Source organism: Papaver somniferum, chromosome 9 (assembly GCF_003573695.1).
Source record: "Papaver somniferum cultivar HN1 chromosome 9, ASM357369v1, whole genome shotgun sequence".
NCBI classification, from domain to species: Eukaryota; Viridiplantae; Streptophyta; class Magnoliopsida; order Ranunculales; family Papaveraceae; genus Papaver; species Papaver somniferum.
The window spans coordinates 158,511,528-158,527,769 of NC_039366.1; the positions used below are offsets into that span (position 1 = coordinate 158,511,528).

The window sequence follows — 16,242 nt, forward strand, 5'->3', positions numbered from 1 at the left end:
ACGATGAGTCCTTGTATTGTTGTACGTGTCCGTTGAGACAAAAGTACAATTGTCAAATAAATGTTGATAGTTAAGGTGAACAAATATTGGTCACTTGATGAATTGTTGAATATTGATAGTTGAACCAATATTCCTTAGTCTGAGCAAGTATTGCTCATTTGAGCAAGTATTGCTCGTTTGATGAATTATTGGTAATAGGACCAAATAAAATATCAATTCAAAATACTGGTAACTGAACCGAGTATAATTAATTGGAATGTTGATCATGGGATCAATGTAAAATTATTAGTGTTTGAATCTGCTCAGAATTATGTTTTGCAGAGCTTTGGATCCAAAACCCTAATTTTGATCAAATGTTGATCAATTGATGATTCATTGAAAATCAACCACGGAGTGAAGGAGGGACCGGATACATGGGATAATGAGTCGACCATGTAACGCCCAGATGCTCGAGTGAGTAAAATATCAAAGTCTCTTGAAGACCAGTTGGTGAAAAGATGATTAAATGCTGGTCTAATCATTTATTCAAATAATGTTCGTCTGAACCTTAGGTGATAAAACCTAATAAATTATGAAGAGATGAAGGACCGACCAAGGGGTCATGAAACTGGCCCTGGTTGGTCACGAGATCGACTGACGATCCTTTTATGAAACTCCAAGTCGTTCGGAAGAGTTTTGGACCTAATGTGTGTAATTGTGCAAATTAGGTCAAATTGTGAAAATGCGTGGGACCAGCTCCTTGCAAGCCAAATATCCAACCTTGGTCGGTCAAGGTAACTTGCTCACGTCGCCAAAGTGCCCGCGTCTCAGTCCTGAGAATTTTGATATTTTCTGATGTGCGTTTGAGCAACATTTTGAAAAAATATGAAGAAATCAAGGATTTTTGCTAAAACTGGGGAAACTTCATAAGATGAAGGAAATAATAATAATAAAATGAAGGAATCATGAAATGTGGGACCGACTATGGCCAAGGCATGGCCGTCCGGCCAATGAGCCCGGTCCCATGGCACTTTTCCTGATTTTATATTATTTTCATGATTTTATGGAAATATCTTTTTTTTTTTTTGAAAAAAAACAAAAAAATTTATTAATAATAAACAAAGAATTACAAAAGTTGATACAAGCCAGAAATGGACAACAAGCCCCAGGCCCAATAACGGAAAAAGCAAAACCAATAAAAACCGACCAATAACAAGGCCCAAGGTGAACTCACATAACATTTTTTCATTCAAACCTGTAGTAAGTAGACTCTGGCCATTCCATCCTAAGCATATTGGAAGGTCTAGCTGAGAACTTCATCACCTGTCCCTTTGGAAGATGAACACCTTTTTTAGCAAAAAAGCTGCTGAAAAGTTCACTTCCCTGTAGACATGGTTAAAGTGAATATGTTTTAGTTTTGCACTAACAAACTTCCATCTGTTCCATACAAACCAAGATAATTTATTCTTCATGAAAGCTGAAATAGCAGCAGTGGAATCAGAGTTAATAATAATCTTCTCCTTTTGATTTAACACAACCCATTCCATAGCACATAAGGCCCCCATAATCTTAGCAATAAAGTTTGTAGAAATTCCCAAACCACCAGATTCAGCTGTTATGAAACTTCCACTGTTATCTTTGACAATAAACCCATACCCAGCATTCCCAGGGTTCCCTCTTGAAGCACCATCACAACAGAATAATAGATTTTCTGGTTCAGGAAGTAAGAAAAAGCATTTTATAGCCTTTGTAGTTTTAACTTTTCTACAACCTATATCAAAGTATTTAAGAATCTGAAGGTCATAAGATGTATTATGCATGAAACCTTTAAGTCTGTTCTCACAATCATGAACCATTCTAGAAATCTTAATTTTGGTTTTTTCACTGTCAGGCAGGATATTATCAAAGAAGACTATATTCCTGGTAAACCATATATCTACCATGATATTAAAAGCTGCTATATACCATAATTCCTGAACAACTGAACTCTTATGCTTGCAGAGATTGATAACATCATCAAAGGATTTTGAGTTTTTGAAAGCAAAGATATTACCAATCCAATTCCATAGAATTTGGCCATAGTTGCAATCCCACAAAATATGACTCATGGTATCTTGATTTTTATGACAAAGAAAGCATCTGGAAGCAATAACCATACCTCTTTTAGTATCATTTTCATCAGTATTCCCAGCTCCCATTGTAATTTTCCAGATATTACTTGAAGTAGAAGGATGCACGCAAGAGTTCCAAATTTTCTTATACCACTTCAGTTTAGGCCGTTTCTTTTTGATGATATTTATAGCACTAGAGACTGAAAATTCACCATCTTGAGTTGCTGTCCACACTAGTTTATCAGAAGTAGAAGAAAGTAATGGGAGATCATCTGTTGAAAAGAAAGTGAGCATTTCTTCAGGAATATTCCATGAATTATTAACAATCAACTGTTTAACCTTCATATTAATGTTCTGCTGAATGTATTCATTTCTAGGAAAGTATTTACTAATACTTGCATCCAATATCCAGGAGTCATTCCAAAGAGAGATATCCTCACCATTACCAACAAGCCATCTTGTGTTTTCCTCAAAATCTTGAAGAACCCATTTAATACCTGGACAGATAGATGATTGCTTATAGTAAGAAATCCATAAACCATTTTTATCCTTATATTTGGCTAAGAAAAAATTAGCCCAGTCTTCATTTGATTTAAGAATTCTCCATAATAATTTCATCAGTAAGGCCTTATTGATATCTTCAAATTTTCTAATTCCCAGACCTCCCTCTTCCAATGGAACACAAACTTTATCCCAAGCAATAGTGATATATTTCTTTTCATCAGCATTCCCACTCCATAAGAAATTTCTCAGAATTCTTTCACAAGCTAAAATGATCTTTTTTGGCCATCTATATATAGACATGTTATACAAGGGTATGCTGCTAAGAACAAATTTAATAAGAGTTAACCTAGCTTGAAAGTTTAAGAGCTTGCCAATCCAAGTAGCCAGTCTTTTTTGCAATATCTCTACAAATGACCACAAATGTTCAGTTTTAACTTTACCTTGAAATAGAAGTACACCCAAATACTTGTCAAGGAAAACAAAAAGTTTCATATCCATGTACTCTGTAATCTGAGTTTGTCTTATATCAGAAGTCCCATCAATAAATTTTTTACTCTTGGCAGCACTAACAATTTGACCAGAAGCACTTTGGTATTCATATCGCAGATGTTTAAGGTTTACCAGAGTTTGTTTACACCCATTGCAGAAGATAAAGATATCATCAGCAAAGAATAAATGAGATGGAAATATACCTTTTCTAATGACCATAGGATGAATTTTCCTCTCCTGAATCAATTGAGATAATTTTCTACTTAGAGAATCAGCAACCAAAACATAAAGGATTGGAGATAGAGGATCTCCCTGCTTCACTCCCCTTCCAACACCAAAATACCCAATAGGACCACCATTCAGCATTATAGAGATTTTTGTAGTTTTAAGCAAGACCAATCTCCAATTAATGAATTTCTCTGAGAAACCATACTTCTTCATAACAACAGTTAAAAAATCCCAGCTTATAGTGTCATATGCTTAAGTTATGTCAAGTTTTAGCCCTACATTCCCTCCTCTTTTTTTGATGTTCATTTCATTTACTAGTTCAGAAGCCAAGAGAACTTGCTCGTGGATATTCCTCCCTTTAATGAAGGCACATTGTTGTGGAGAAATAAGCTTATGTAGTAAGCTACTCATTCTTATAGTAATAATCTTTGTAAAAATCTTGAAACAAAAATTACTTAATCCAGTTGGTCTGAATTGAGTTGCTCTTTTTGCACCTTGAGTCTTTGGAAGAAGCACAAGAAAATTAGAGTTTAAGCCAGAAGGAATTACTTGCTTGCTCCAGCAGAATTGAATTGCTTTCACCAGATCTTATTTAATAACATTCCAAGTTTCTCTATAGAATATGCCTGTAAACCCATCTGGTCCAGGTGCACTATCCTGATTTAAACCAAAAACTGCATCTTTAATCTCTTCTAAAGTAGGAATCTGATCAAGCATTTGATTATCTTCTGAACTGATATTATTGGGAATTGCTGTTAAGATACTGTCAGAAATAAGAACAGGAGATGCTGCAAATTTTCCTTGAAAGTGGTTAAGAAGAATGTTTCTTATATTTTGCTGACTTGTAACAATGGCTCCAGAATCATCTTCAATCTCAGAAATAATATTTTTAGCATGTCTCGTTTGATGGAAGTATGAAAAAAATCAGTATTAGCATCACCATATTTGATCCAGTTGATTCTTGCTTTTTGGCTCAGCATAGTATGATAATTTTGAGCAGCAATATCTCTGACACCCCTTGCTATGATATAATTATTTAATAGTTCAATATTACTTGGATCAGCATCAGAAAGAATATTGGTCCCAGTTACCTTGTCTTCTGCTTGTTTCAATTTGATGTGAACATTTACAAAAACTTCCCAGTTTCATTTTTTAAGAATTATCTTCAATCTCTTCAGCTTATTCATGAAAATGAAAATGGGATACAAAGAATCTGTTCATTCCATGACTCAGTAATTAATCTCAAAAAATCAGGGTGTGAAATCCACATCTTCTGAAATCTGAAAGGTGAATTGGTAGGTTTTTGTATATCAGAAGAAGTACCAATAAGACAACTGTGATCAGAGATTCCCCTTGAAGTAACATGATATTTCCATCCATTATATATATTTAACCATTGTTGATTGTATAGAGCCCTATCAAGATTACAGAGAATTCTTTTTTTTTCCACATCTACCATTTGACCAAGAGTATTGCAATCCACTTTTAGGATCTTGAAGAAGACCACATTGATCAATCCACTCATTAAATTCATTCATGGTTGTTGTTAGAGGACTTCTGCCACCTTTTTTTTTCATTTATAGAAGTAATTGTATTAAAATCTCCTAAGATCAACCAAGGTTTATTTAGATTGCTTATATTAATTAGATCCTCCCATAATTCTCTTCTATTAGCTGTAAGAACATCTGCATGAATACCAGTGACTAACCCCCCCTCCCCCCCAATCTCTATAGTAATACATTTTCTAGAAGAAAAAACAAATGTAGGATGAGAAATGGAACAATTCCAAAAAAAACCAAATGTTTGCTTTCCTACTATCAAAAGTATTGTGAATTATTTTATGATGCATACCTGGAAGCTTTATTCTGTTTTTTGCATTGAAATGAATTTTAGGCTCTGCAATCCACACTAAGGAGGGATTTATTTGTTTAACTAAAGAAATAAGTTTATCTTTGGCCTTAACTCTCTTAAGGCCTCTTAGATTCCAAAAAATTGTCCTCATTGAGGCTTTTGGGGAGAATTCCCCTTAGAAGACAAAACCCTTTCTTTGCTAGTTTTCCTAGTTACAGGAGCAGGCTTAGTAGGCTTTGCTGGAGCCTTTTTCTTTTCAGTAATAATTTTCTTTGTAACTATTTTAGGACTAGTAGGATCATTTCTCAAAATGATAACAAGAGGAGTAAGTGTATTACTAAGAAGTAAGTATGAATTACTAACCTCTTTAATTTCACCATCTTCAGAACTTGAGTCACTAGAGTCTTCAGTGATGATAGGCTGGTTCACTTGAGATGCAGTAATTGTGACTTGAGCATTAATGTCAGAACATTGTATCTCTTTGACTACCCCACTAGATTCACCAATATGTTTTTGAGATTCTAATGTAGCAAGCGGAGGAAAATCACCATTGTATTCAGTAGTATTATCTTGCAATAAATGAAATCTCCCAGAAGATACATCTTGATGAGATGAAGTTGAAGCAGAAGAAGTATTAATTGAAACTCTGTCCTTGTTGGTCTCAGAAGGAGTAGAACCACAAATATCAAAACCTATTTGTTGAGATTGTAACTTTTTTAGCTTCCATTGTTTTTTTGGCTTAGAAATAAACCCATCAGCAAAAGTAGTTTGAGAATTCTCTTTTCGTTTAGTTCTACACTCAATAACAAAGTGGCCTAGAGACTTGCAGTGGCTACAAAACTTTGGTTTATTTGGGGCTTGAATTGGCTGTTCAAATTTACCATATTTAGAATTAACCCAAATAGAATTTGGAATGGATTTAGAGATATCAATTTCTACTAAAACACAAGCATAATAACCCACTACTCTTTTTAGAGTAATTTCATCAACTTTAATTGCTCTTCCAAGAATACTACCCATTTGCATTAGAATGCTTTCCTTCCAGTATTCAATACTCAACCCAGGAAAGATAACCCACACATAAGCAGAAGTAGTTTTTTGAGCTGCAGGATTAAAATTTGGTTCCCAAGACCTAATACACAAAATTTGTGTATCAACTTTCCAAAATCCTTGCCAGATATGATTTATATCTTCCAAATTATCAAGTTTAATTATAAAGAAACTTTTTCCTAAAGGAATAAACTGAACCTTACCTTTGAGCTGCCATTGTTTGAGTAAAGCTTCAGAAACAGTATTCATCTTAAGTTTGACCAGATCCAATCTTCCGATTAGACTGAATTTCCATTCATCCAGACATTCATCAATAACTTCATCAGGGATAAAGAAAGAAGGAGAGTTCTCTTCTGCAGAATTCATATTTGGAACCCTAAAATCGATTCTTTCAGAGTCACAAGTATCTTCAGAATTACCTACCAAATGATTCCCAAAGTTTTCAGACATGATTTAGAATTTAAAAAACAGATCCACCATATTGATTAACTTCAATCATCAGGAAAAATGATTACTATCAAGATTAATGAGACCGAGTTACGAGAAAACTGAAAATTTATTACTGAGTTGCTCTCCGATTTAATCGCTGAGTCAATCGCACTGATTCGCAGAGCTATCTTTTCTCTAGATGGTATTCACCAAATTACTATGATCTTTACTCATTTTAGGGAAATATCATGAAATCAAGGAGTTTGTTGAAATCAAGGAGTTTCCTTGAAGTGAAGGAGTTTCCATGAGACAAATAATATTAATAATAATAAAATAATGGCGTGTGTGACCAACTTGGGCATGGTCGGCCGACCAGGGCCCGGTCCCGTGAGTCTCTCCTAATTTTATATTATTTTCATGATTTGAAGGAAATATCATGAAATTGAGGGATTTCCATGAGATGATGGAAATAATAATTAATAAAATAAGGAATTACAAGGTGTGGGACCGGTCATAGCTAGGGCATCGCCGGCCGTCTAGTGACCACGGTCCCGTGACAGCTTTCCTAATTTTATGTAATTTTTGTATAATTTCCTTAATGGGAAGGAAATACCATGAAACGAAGGAGTTTCATCGGATTAAGGAATTTCCATGAGATGATGGAAATAATTAATAAAATAAGGAATTACAAGGTGTGGGACTGGTCACGACTAGGGCATGGCCGTCCGACTAGTGACTACGGTCTCGTGACACCTTTCCTAATTTTATGTAATTTTTGTATAATTTCCTTAATGTGAAGGAAATACCATGAAACGAAGGAGTTTCATAGGATTAAGGAATTTCCATGAGATGAAGGTGTAGATGGGGAAAAACGATTTGCTGGTTTTTAAGAAATTGAGGAGACGACCGTACGGAGGAGACTCCTCGAACCGAGTGAAATGTTAAACCTCGCACAGATGCACCGCTGCAAAGGGGGTGCTTTAGATTCGAGAGATCAATCTGTAGTACTCCATCCTAAATCAAGACAATGACCGTTCGAGAGTAAATTTGGTCACAAGAGAGGATGGGTTGATCTGTAGGAGGGAAGCTGGGAAATGTGTGGAATCAATGGTAATCAAAGATTATGGGTATGTGAATTTTGAATATCATAAGCTCTGAATGATTGAAATTTCTCAATTGAGAGTAGTTGCTCAATTGATGAGTTGATGATCTCGTGTTGTCGATGAGACATGAGATTGATGATACTATTGATGCTGATGATGCCGATGATTCAATCATGATTCGGAGACTTATTTATATTGTTGGAATTTTAGACACCATGATTCCATGAAGTGTGACAGTTGATGGAATCAAGGAGTGGGGAAGTGGAGATCGTGTTTGAAACCAGTTGCTCAACGTGTGGAGACTTGATCGATTTTCCACCCACTACCTCGTGAATTCCTTCAACTGATTGCATGACTTTCTCACATTCCATCGTGTGTTTGAACATACGTGCCGTAGAACGCCAGACCAAAACCCTAAGTGATATCCTCCCCAAGTGACACGATTGACGTCTCGTGGTTTGTTAATCAATCGACGACTTCGTGGTTTGATGGGACGATGAGTCCATGTAATTGCTGAGTTGAACATGATGTTCTGAAACTCATGAATTGAATATGTCATGAGACAGAGGTAAAGTTCTTACGATGAAGTGATCAAGTATTGCTCATTCGATGGATCGTTGAACATTAGTTGAATATTGATTGTTGAGCCAATATTCCTTGGTTTGAGCAAATATTTATCATCTGAGCAAGTGTTGCTCATGTGATGAATTGTTAAATATTTGATCGTCTGAGCATGTGTTGCTCATCTGATGGATTATTGGCAGCGTACCAAAAATATTAATTAGGATACTCGTCGTTGAACCGAGCATAATTAATAAAATTAATGACTATGAGGTGTCGTGAAATTATTAGGATTGGAATCTGGGAAGATGATCCTTGGATTCAGAAACCCTAATTTGATCAATTGATGATCAATTCATGGTTCGTCATAAGTTTAACCATGGGACGAAGGAGGGAGCGACTACATGGGACCGTGGATCAAACATGTAGTGTCCATATGCTCACGTGAGCAAATACAAAGAACTCCTGAAGAGTTGACGATTTGTTGATGAAAGAATGATTAGATGCTGGTTTAATCATTTATTCGAAAATGCTCGTCTGAGCCTTAGGTGAGAAAACCTAATTAATTATGACGAGGTGAGGGACCGGCCATGGAGTCATGAAACCAGCCCTGGTTTTTCATGTGACCGCCTGACGATCACTTCATGAAAATACAAAGTGTTTGGAAGAGTTTTAGACCTAATACGAGCAATTGTGCAAATTAGGTCAAAACTGTGAAAATTGATGGGATCGGCTTCCGTGAGCCAAATAGCCAATCTTGGTCGGTCAAGATAGCGTGCTCGTGTCCCCAAGGGGTCCGCGTCTCAGTCCTGAGAATTTTGATATTTTCTGGCGTGCAATTGAGCATCCATTCGAGAAAATATGCCAAAATTAGGGTTTCGACGAAACTGAGGAAAACACCATGAGATGATGAAAAATAATTATAAAATAAGGAATGAGGAGGCGTGGGACTGCCGTGGTCAAGGCATGGTCGGCCGGTCGTGACCAAGGTCCTGTGGTGCCTTTTCCTTAATTTTATAATATTTTGATGATTTTATGAAAAACTCATGAATTTTGAGAAATTTGATGAATTTAGGGAGTTTCCATGAATTGAAGGAGTTTTCATGAGTTCATGGAAGCAAAAAACATTAAAATAATAAAAACAAGGGCGTGTGGGACCGTGGAAGGCATGGACGGCCGGCTGGGGCCGGTCCCACGAGTTTCCCTAATTTTTGTGTATTTTTATGTATTTTTGATGAATTGAGGGAATTTTTCCTAATTTGAGAGAAATACCATGAAATCAAGGAATTTGATGAATTCAAGGAAAACTAATAATAAAATAATAAAACAAAGGGTCCTGTAGGACCGGCTAGGGCATGGCCGGCCGGCCAAGGCCCGGTCCCACAAGTTTTCATAATTTATTTTATTTTATTATTATTTGATGATTTGTGCAAAAATACCATGAAATCAAGGAGTTTTTTCATGAAATTAGAGAAATAATAATAATAATAAAATAATAAGGAACCGTGGGGTGTGGGGCCGGTTGGGACCAAGGCATGGCCGGTTGGCCAATGGTCACGCCCCACACTCCTTTCCTTAATTTTATATTATTTTTTATGGATTTATGGAAGTACCATGAAACCGATGAGTTTCCTCGAGACGAAGGAGATTTGATAAAATGAGAGAATTTTCATCAAATCATGGAAAATAATAAAAATGCATTAAAAATATAAAACTGGCGTGGGATTGACCATGACACGGTCGTTTGGTCGTGTGTCCGTGCTCCCAGCACCCTGGTCAATATTTTTAATTATTTATTATTTTCTTCTCTATTTTGCATAGGTTCATCGTGTCGTTGTATTTTTGAAATACTCGTTCGTGCGGTGACTGTTAGTGTATCGTCATTGAATACACTTTCACCATTTGAATCGGGGCTTACTTAGAGGTAGCTCAGACTCCCGGTTGTTGATTATTTATTACTAATTGTGGAATTCGGCGGAGAATAATTCACAAAACTGAGTAATAAGATGTTTATTATTAATTCATAAGATCAACTGAGGATTCGACTACGAATTCAGAATAATAAAGTGACCATTACCATTTCATGGGATCGTAGATTCGACCATAGGATCAGAGTAATTAAGATTTATCTATTACCATTTATGAGACCAGTTGTGGATTCGATCATGAAATCGGAGTAATGAGATAATATAGTTATTGCTATTCTATGAGATCAAGCCGTGGATTCGATCATAGAATCGGAGCAATTGTTTATTTCCATTCCATGGGACCAGTCGTGGATTCGACCATGGAATATGAGCAATAATAGATTATTCTGGGAATTCAGTAGTGAATGTCACGACAGAATTAATCTTAATTAGGAATAATTAACTTTGTGGCTCTATACTAGCAGAGAAAGCTATCCAGGAGCATTAATTATCCCGATATGAGCTTGTCGGTAAGTCATATCCTTTATATAGTCAGGGTAAACTTGTTGTTTGTTCCTGAAGACGTTATCGCTCTATACTAGCAGAGCAAGCTGTCTAGGAGCCGTCCATCTCGTGATACTATATAGAAATAATCACTGAAAGTATTTAGTATTCATGAGATATGTTGTTGTCCAGTCGTGAGACTACATATCTACATGTACTCTGAGAGAAAGTACTCTCCGTTGAGAATTCGATGAGAGACCCATGTCTCGATACTCACGTCTGATTGCTGAATCAGAGCTTCGTATAATTATGAGTTTACGATTTTATCCTTTGTCGAAAATCCACCATCTACAGAAGGAAATAATAATAAAATAATAAGGAATGCAAGGTGCGGGACCGGCCATAACTAGGCATGACCGGACAGTTAGTAGGCTTGGTTCCGCACACCTTTCCTAATTATTTATTATTTCCTTGATATGAAGAAAACACCATAAAACTGTGGAGTTTCCTTGAAACGAATGAATTTTGTTCAAATGAGGGAATTTTCATGAGATCAAGGAAAATAATAAAAAATATGACAAAATATAAAATTGGGCGTGGGACTGGCCACGACACGACCGGCCGGCCGATGGGCCCAGTCCCCCAGCGCCTTGATTAATATTTTATTATTTATTATTTTCTTCCTATTTTGCATAGGTTCATCGTTCCTTCGTATTTTGGAATGCTCGTTCGTGCATTCAGGTGCTCGTTAGTGCATTATTGCTGAGTACACTTGCACCATTTTAGTCGGGGCTTACTCGATAGTGGCTCAGATGCCCGTACGTTGAATATTTATCACTAACCCATGGAATTCTGCTGGGAAGAACCACGAATTGAAGTAATGAAATATTATGAAGAACGTAGAATGTTTCTTAATATTCAGATAATGAATTTAAGGATTAGAAATAATTAACTGATGGCTCTATACTAGCAGGCATGCTGTCTAGGAGCATTAATTATTAGAGGATTGGGTGATATGAGCTAGTTGAAGCGTCATATTTATTATGTATAGTATAGTCAGGGAAAACACGTTATTGCATCCTGAAGACGTTATCGCTCTATACTAGCATGCAAGCTGTCTAGGAGCCGTCCAATCATAATGATTCTATACATATGTCTTTTATATAGTCAGGGAAAACATTGTTACATCCTGAAAACGTTATTGCTCTATACTAGAAGGCAAGCTGTCTAGGAGCCGTCCAATCGTTCGATTCTATATAAAAGTAATTACTGAAATTGCTCAGCATTCATGAGATATGACGTTGCCTCAGTTGAGAGACCGCGTATTCACGTATGCTCTGAGAGACAATATACTCAGTCAGAGATTCTTGTGGCATGAGCTTTCATGCTTCAATGAGAGACATAAGCCTCAATACTCATCTGATTGCTGGATCAGGAGCATGTACAATTATGGTTTTACGATTTTAGCCTTTGTCGAAAATCCACCATCTACATTAAGTCAAAAGCCTTTGACATATCAAGCTTTAAAGCAAGAAAGTTTTGCTTTTCCTTTTTATTCTTCATTATTTGAATTATTTCTTGAGCTAGTTGAATATTGTTAGAGATATGTCTTCCTGGTACATAAGCAACTTGTAGACGAGATATGATATTGTTCATTACCTTCTTCAACCTTGTAGAGAGAATCTTTGAGATGATCTTGTAAGAAGTATTGCAAAGAGCAATTGGCCTTAAATCAGAAGGAAATTGTTTGTTCTTTGTCTTTGGAATAAGAGATATATTAGTGTTGTTTAATTTGGCCTCACCATATTAATCACATCATTACCTACAATTTCCCAATGAGAATGAAAAAATCATGGTGGGAAACCATCTGGGCCTGGAGATTTCCATGGCTTCATGGCTTTAAGAGCTTTCCAAATTTCACTAGGTTCTGGAACTTTAATTAAATCCAGATTTTCAGAGGCAGTGATAACTTGTGGGATATTTTGAAGAAGAGCTTCATTTTTTGCTGGTAAAGATGTTGTATGTGTGCACTATAATGCTGAATAAGTAAATTCTCCAAATCACTTCTACTTGAACACCAATTTCCATTACTGCCTTTCAAAGCTTCAATGTTGTTCATAGATCTCCTTCTATTTGCATTTGTATGATGATATTTAGTATTCCTGTTAAGTAAAACTGGTCTCTTGCTTTTTGCCCCCAGAACTCACTTTATATTTGGTGCCAGTGCTCTATCTCTTGCTCCAACTGTTGAACTTGCATAGTACTGTTATCATGTGGCTGAGAATGTTGTTGACTGCCTCAAGTTATTGATGAAGGAGATGTAAATTGCTTTGAATATCACCAAACTTAGATCTATTCCATTTAGAAATATATCTTCTAGCAATGACTAGCTTTCTTGAGAACTGGAAAGCACATGAACCTTGCAATTGATTACTCCAAGCAGCAACTACTTCAGCTTTTGGAGAGTCATCCCTTTCATAACACTGGAAGTATTTCCAGTTTCTTCTCTTATCACTTTGCATAAAAACAATATCCAATAAGATGGGACAGTGATCAGACCCCACTTGAGGTAGATGAAGAAGTTTTGAGTCAGGAAAACTAAGAATCCAATATGCATTATTCAGTGTTCTATCCAATCTAGATCTTCTAACACCAGTACCATGCACATTACTAGACCAAGTAAAAGATCTCCCTGAATAACCCATGTCTCCCAAACCAGCATCATGTATCATATTTATATAAGAGGAATCTCTTGAAGTATTGACAAGATGCATAAGCATCTTATCTCTTGAGGTATCTTATCAATACCTCTTGAAGTATTTGAAGCAGGAACTTGAGTAGATAGCCTATTTTCATTATTGAAGACCAAATTTAAGTCACCAATAACCACCCATGGCTGGTTGATAGTATGACTTAAATCCCTTATGTAAGACCATTGCTTTTCTTTATGGTTTGGATAAGAAGATCCATACATGCAAGTGAGAATCCATTCTGGCTTAGATGGATCATCATGAACCAAATAGTTAATTATCCAAGTATCTGCATTAACAACTTTAAACTGGAAGCCATCTTTCCATAAGAGAATGAGACCACCAGCTAAACCTACAGATGATATGAGTTTATTGTTTGGGTATTTAAAAGGCCTAATCAATTTATGCATCTTATCAATACCTAGTTTAGTTTCTGAGATAAAAATAATATCAGGGTCATATCTACTAAGTAAATCTTTGAGATAATCCCTAGTGGTTTTACTATTAAAACCCTGACAATTCCAATCTAAGACTCTCATGTTCAGACAATTAAGTAAAGCTGGAGAGTATCTAGAGAAATGTACTAACCTAAGTAAACTTAAGGAGAAATAGCAATAAGAGTAAATGCAGAAAGGGTTATCATAAAAAAACAAGAATAAAGGATAGAAAGTTACGCTGAGTGCAAAGCTCCTTTGATCCTGTGTGGCATTCAACCTTGAAACAACAACATTTTCCTTATGAACCTCCATTTCAGCAGTTTCCATGAATTCAACTTGAGAATTATTAATACAAGTATGATCATTACCATTGCCAATACCAGCATGGTCAGCTAGGGTAGGTTAAGTAAGAGATAGGTTATTACCAGAAGACTGGTTAGGTTGGTTTCTAGCACTTTTATTAAGTCTTCCATCATCTGCATCTTGCTCAGCAGCTTCATTGCCATCAACAACGTACTCAACTTCTCCCTCCTTATCAATTGCTTCACCATCTGCAACACCAGCATCATTCTTTTTCTTACAATGTTCCTTATATTCTTCCACAGTCACGGCTCTTTCACTAAGAGCTAAAGCTATCGATTCACAATTCTCTTTGTCATGCTGAAAAGTATAGCACTCCTTACAAAGACTGTGCGGCTGCTTAACCCAGTGATACTTAATCCACACTACTTCTTCAAAGTTTGAATTCCACCATTCTCCCCTTTTCATTGGTTTATTAAAATCCATTTCAATGCGAGCAATAATCATATTTCCAGATCTAGGTCTGCAATTTTTTGGTTCAGTGGATATCTTTTTTCCCAGATCTTCTATAGCTTCACTTATAACATCTACATGATGATGCTCGAGGAGTAAACCTTTGAATTGAACATTCCATGCTTGTTTGGTGAAGGTGTAGTCCTGGTAAGGGATAGCTGTGGTGTAAACTTGAAGAGCAAGTAAACACCTTTGAACGTTCCATGGGGACTTTTTCAGAACATCATTCATTGTCTTCTCAAAATTTAAACTTGCAGACATACAGATGATTCCCAACAACTCTGACCTCTCTTTTTTTGTAAATATTCCAAAGAAAATTCAACTCCTCTTTAACATCCCCAGTTTCAATCTCTAGCTCCTTTATAATAAGCTTCCCGAACAAGCTATTAGACCACTCTTCATCAGCAGCACTAATGTGTTTCGAAGATCCAATCACTCCTCTAACAGAGTTACCCGAAGTTTTCCTAATGGTGGTGTTTTTCATCTTCATAGTGATGTCGGAAACTTTGTTGCTGCTACTAGTGTTCATTCTTTTTCTCACGCAAACTAGATTTTTAGGGTTTCTCAAGCTTGAATGATATATGAAACTTCTCTGGTTGTTCCTACTTATATTGAGACTAGGATAAAGAATAATAAAGATAATATTATTCTGTTTTCTAAATAGGGTAGAAGAAATCTCCAGATAAGATTTTCGCATATTCCGTTATAAATGATATAATGAGCAACATGCACATTCCTTATTTTGTTGAACATAATAACCAAATTAGAGAAAGTTATTATTTTGCAGCAATCATGTTGAATAAACTCCGAGATGTACGTAACATTCCTAAACTCAAGGCATGAGAAGGTGGAAATTTTTGAATTTTGAATTTCCCTAAAGGTCAACGGGTAAAGGATCGGTGGACAACTCAGTGCTCTAATGGTTTTTGGATCCTAACTAAGAAGAGAATGTTGATCATACTGGTATATACTGAACTTTTCTATGATAATATTTGGTAAAACTACCAGATCAAACAAAACTGTCGAGTTATGCAATATTGCAATTTTTGGCAAAACTGCCATTATAAGGAAAAAAATGCTGATTTCAAAGATCCAAAACTGAATGAATCCCATTCCAATGATCAAACGAGCCCTGCAAATATTAAGAACTCATGGTTACAAACACTCTCAAAGACTTTAAAAGAGGATAATAGAAAAGATACAACTAAAAATCAAGTTTTGCTAAGTCAAGCAAATAAAGAAATCAGAAAACAACCAAAACGATATTAAGAGAAGTACAAATCACATGATCTTAATCAGAAGAGGAACAAGCTAACAAAGTAATAGAACACATTAAAATATATAGATGAAATCAATAGAAATAGAGAGAAGAAAAAAAAATTAAGCCGAGTTGACTCATAATCGCCCGATTCGCAGAGCTTCGAAGGAGAATAATACAACTTGTTAACAATCTTATACCAAGATTATCTTTAGTCCAATAAATGATTCACTAAATCACCAAATTACACAGATGAAGTGATATTTAT

The 16,242-nt window shown here is 35.9% G+C and overlaps 2 protein-coding genes across 2 annotated transcripts; both read right to left on the reverse strand.

The window, feature by feature from the left end:
- Nucleotides 1–1,298: 1,298 nt before the first annotated feature.
- On the reverse strand, nucleotides 1,299–3,449 carry LOC113312772. The gene has a single exon (XM_026561506.1). The coding sequence runs from the start codon at nucleotides 3,447–3,449 to the stop codon at nucleotides 1,299–1,301; it is 2,151 nt and encodes a 716-aa protein (XP_026417291.1).
- A 1,860-nt stretch (nucleotides 3,450–5,309) lies between these two features.
- Nucleotides 5,310–6,662, reverse strand: LOC113312773. Its single transcript, XM_026561507.1, has one exon. It carries the CDS (start codon nucleotides 6,660–6,662, stop codon nucleotides 5,310–5,312), a length of 1,353 nt encoding a protein of 450 aa, XP_026417292.1.
- Between the last annotated feature and the right edge of the window lie 9,580 nt (nucleotides 6,663–16,242).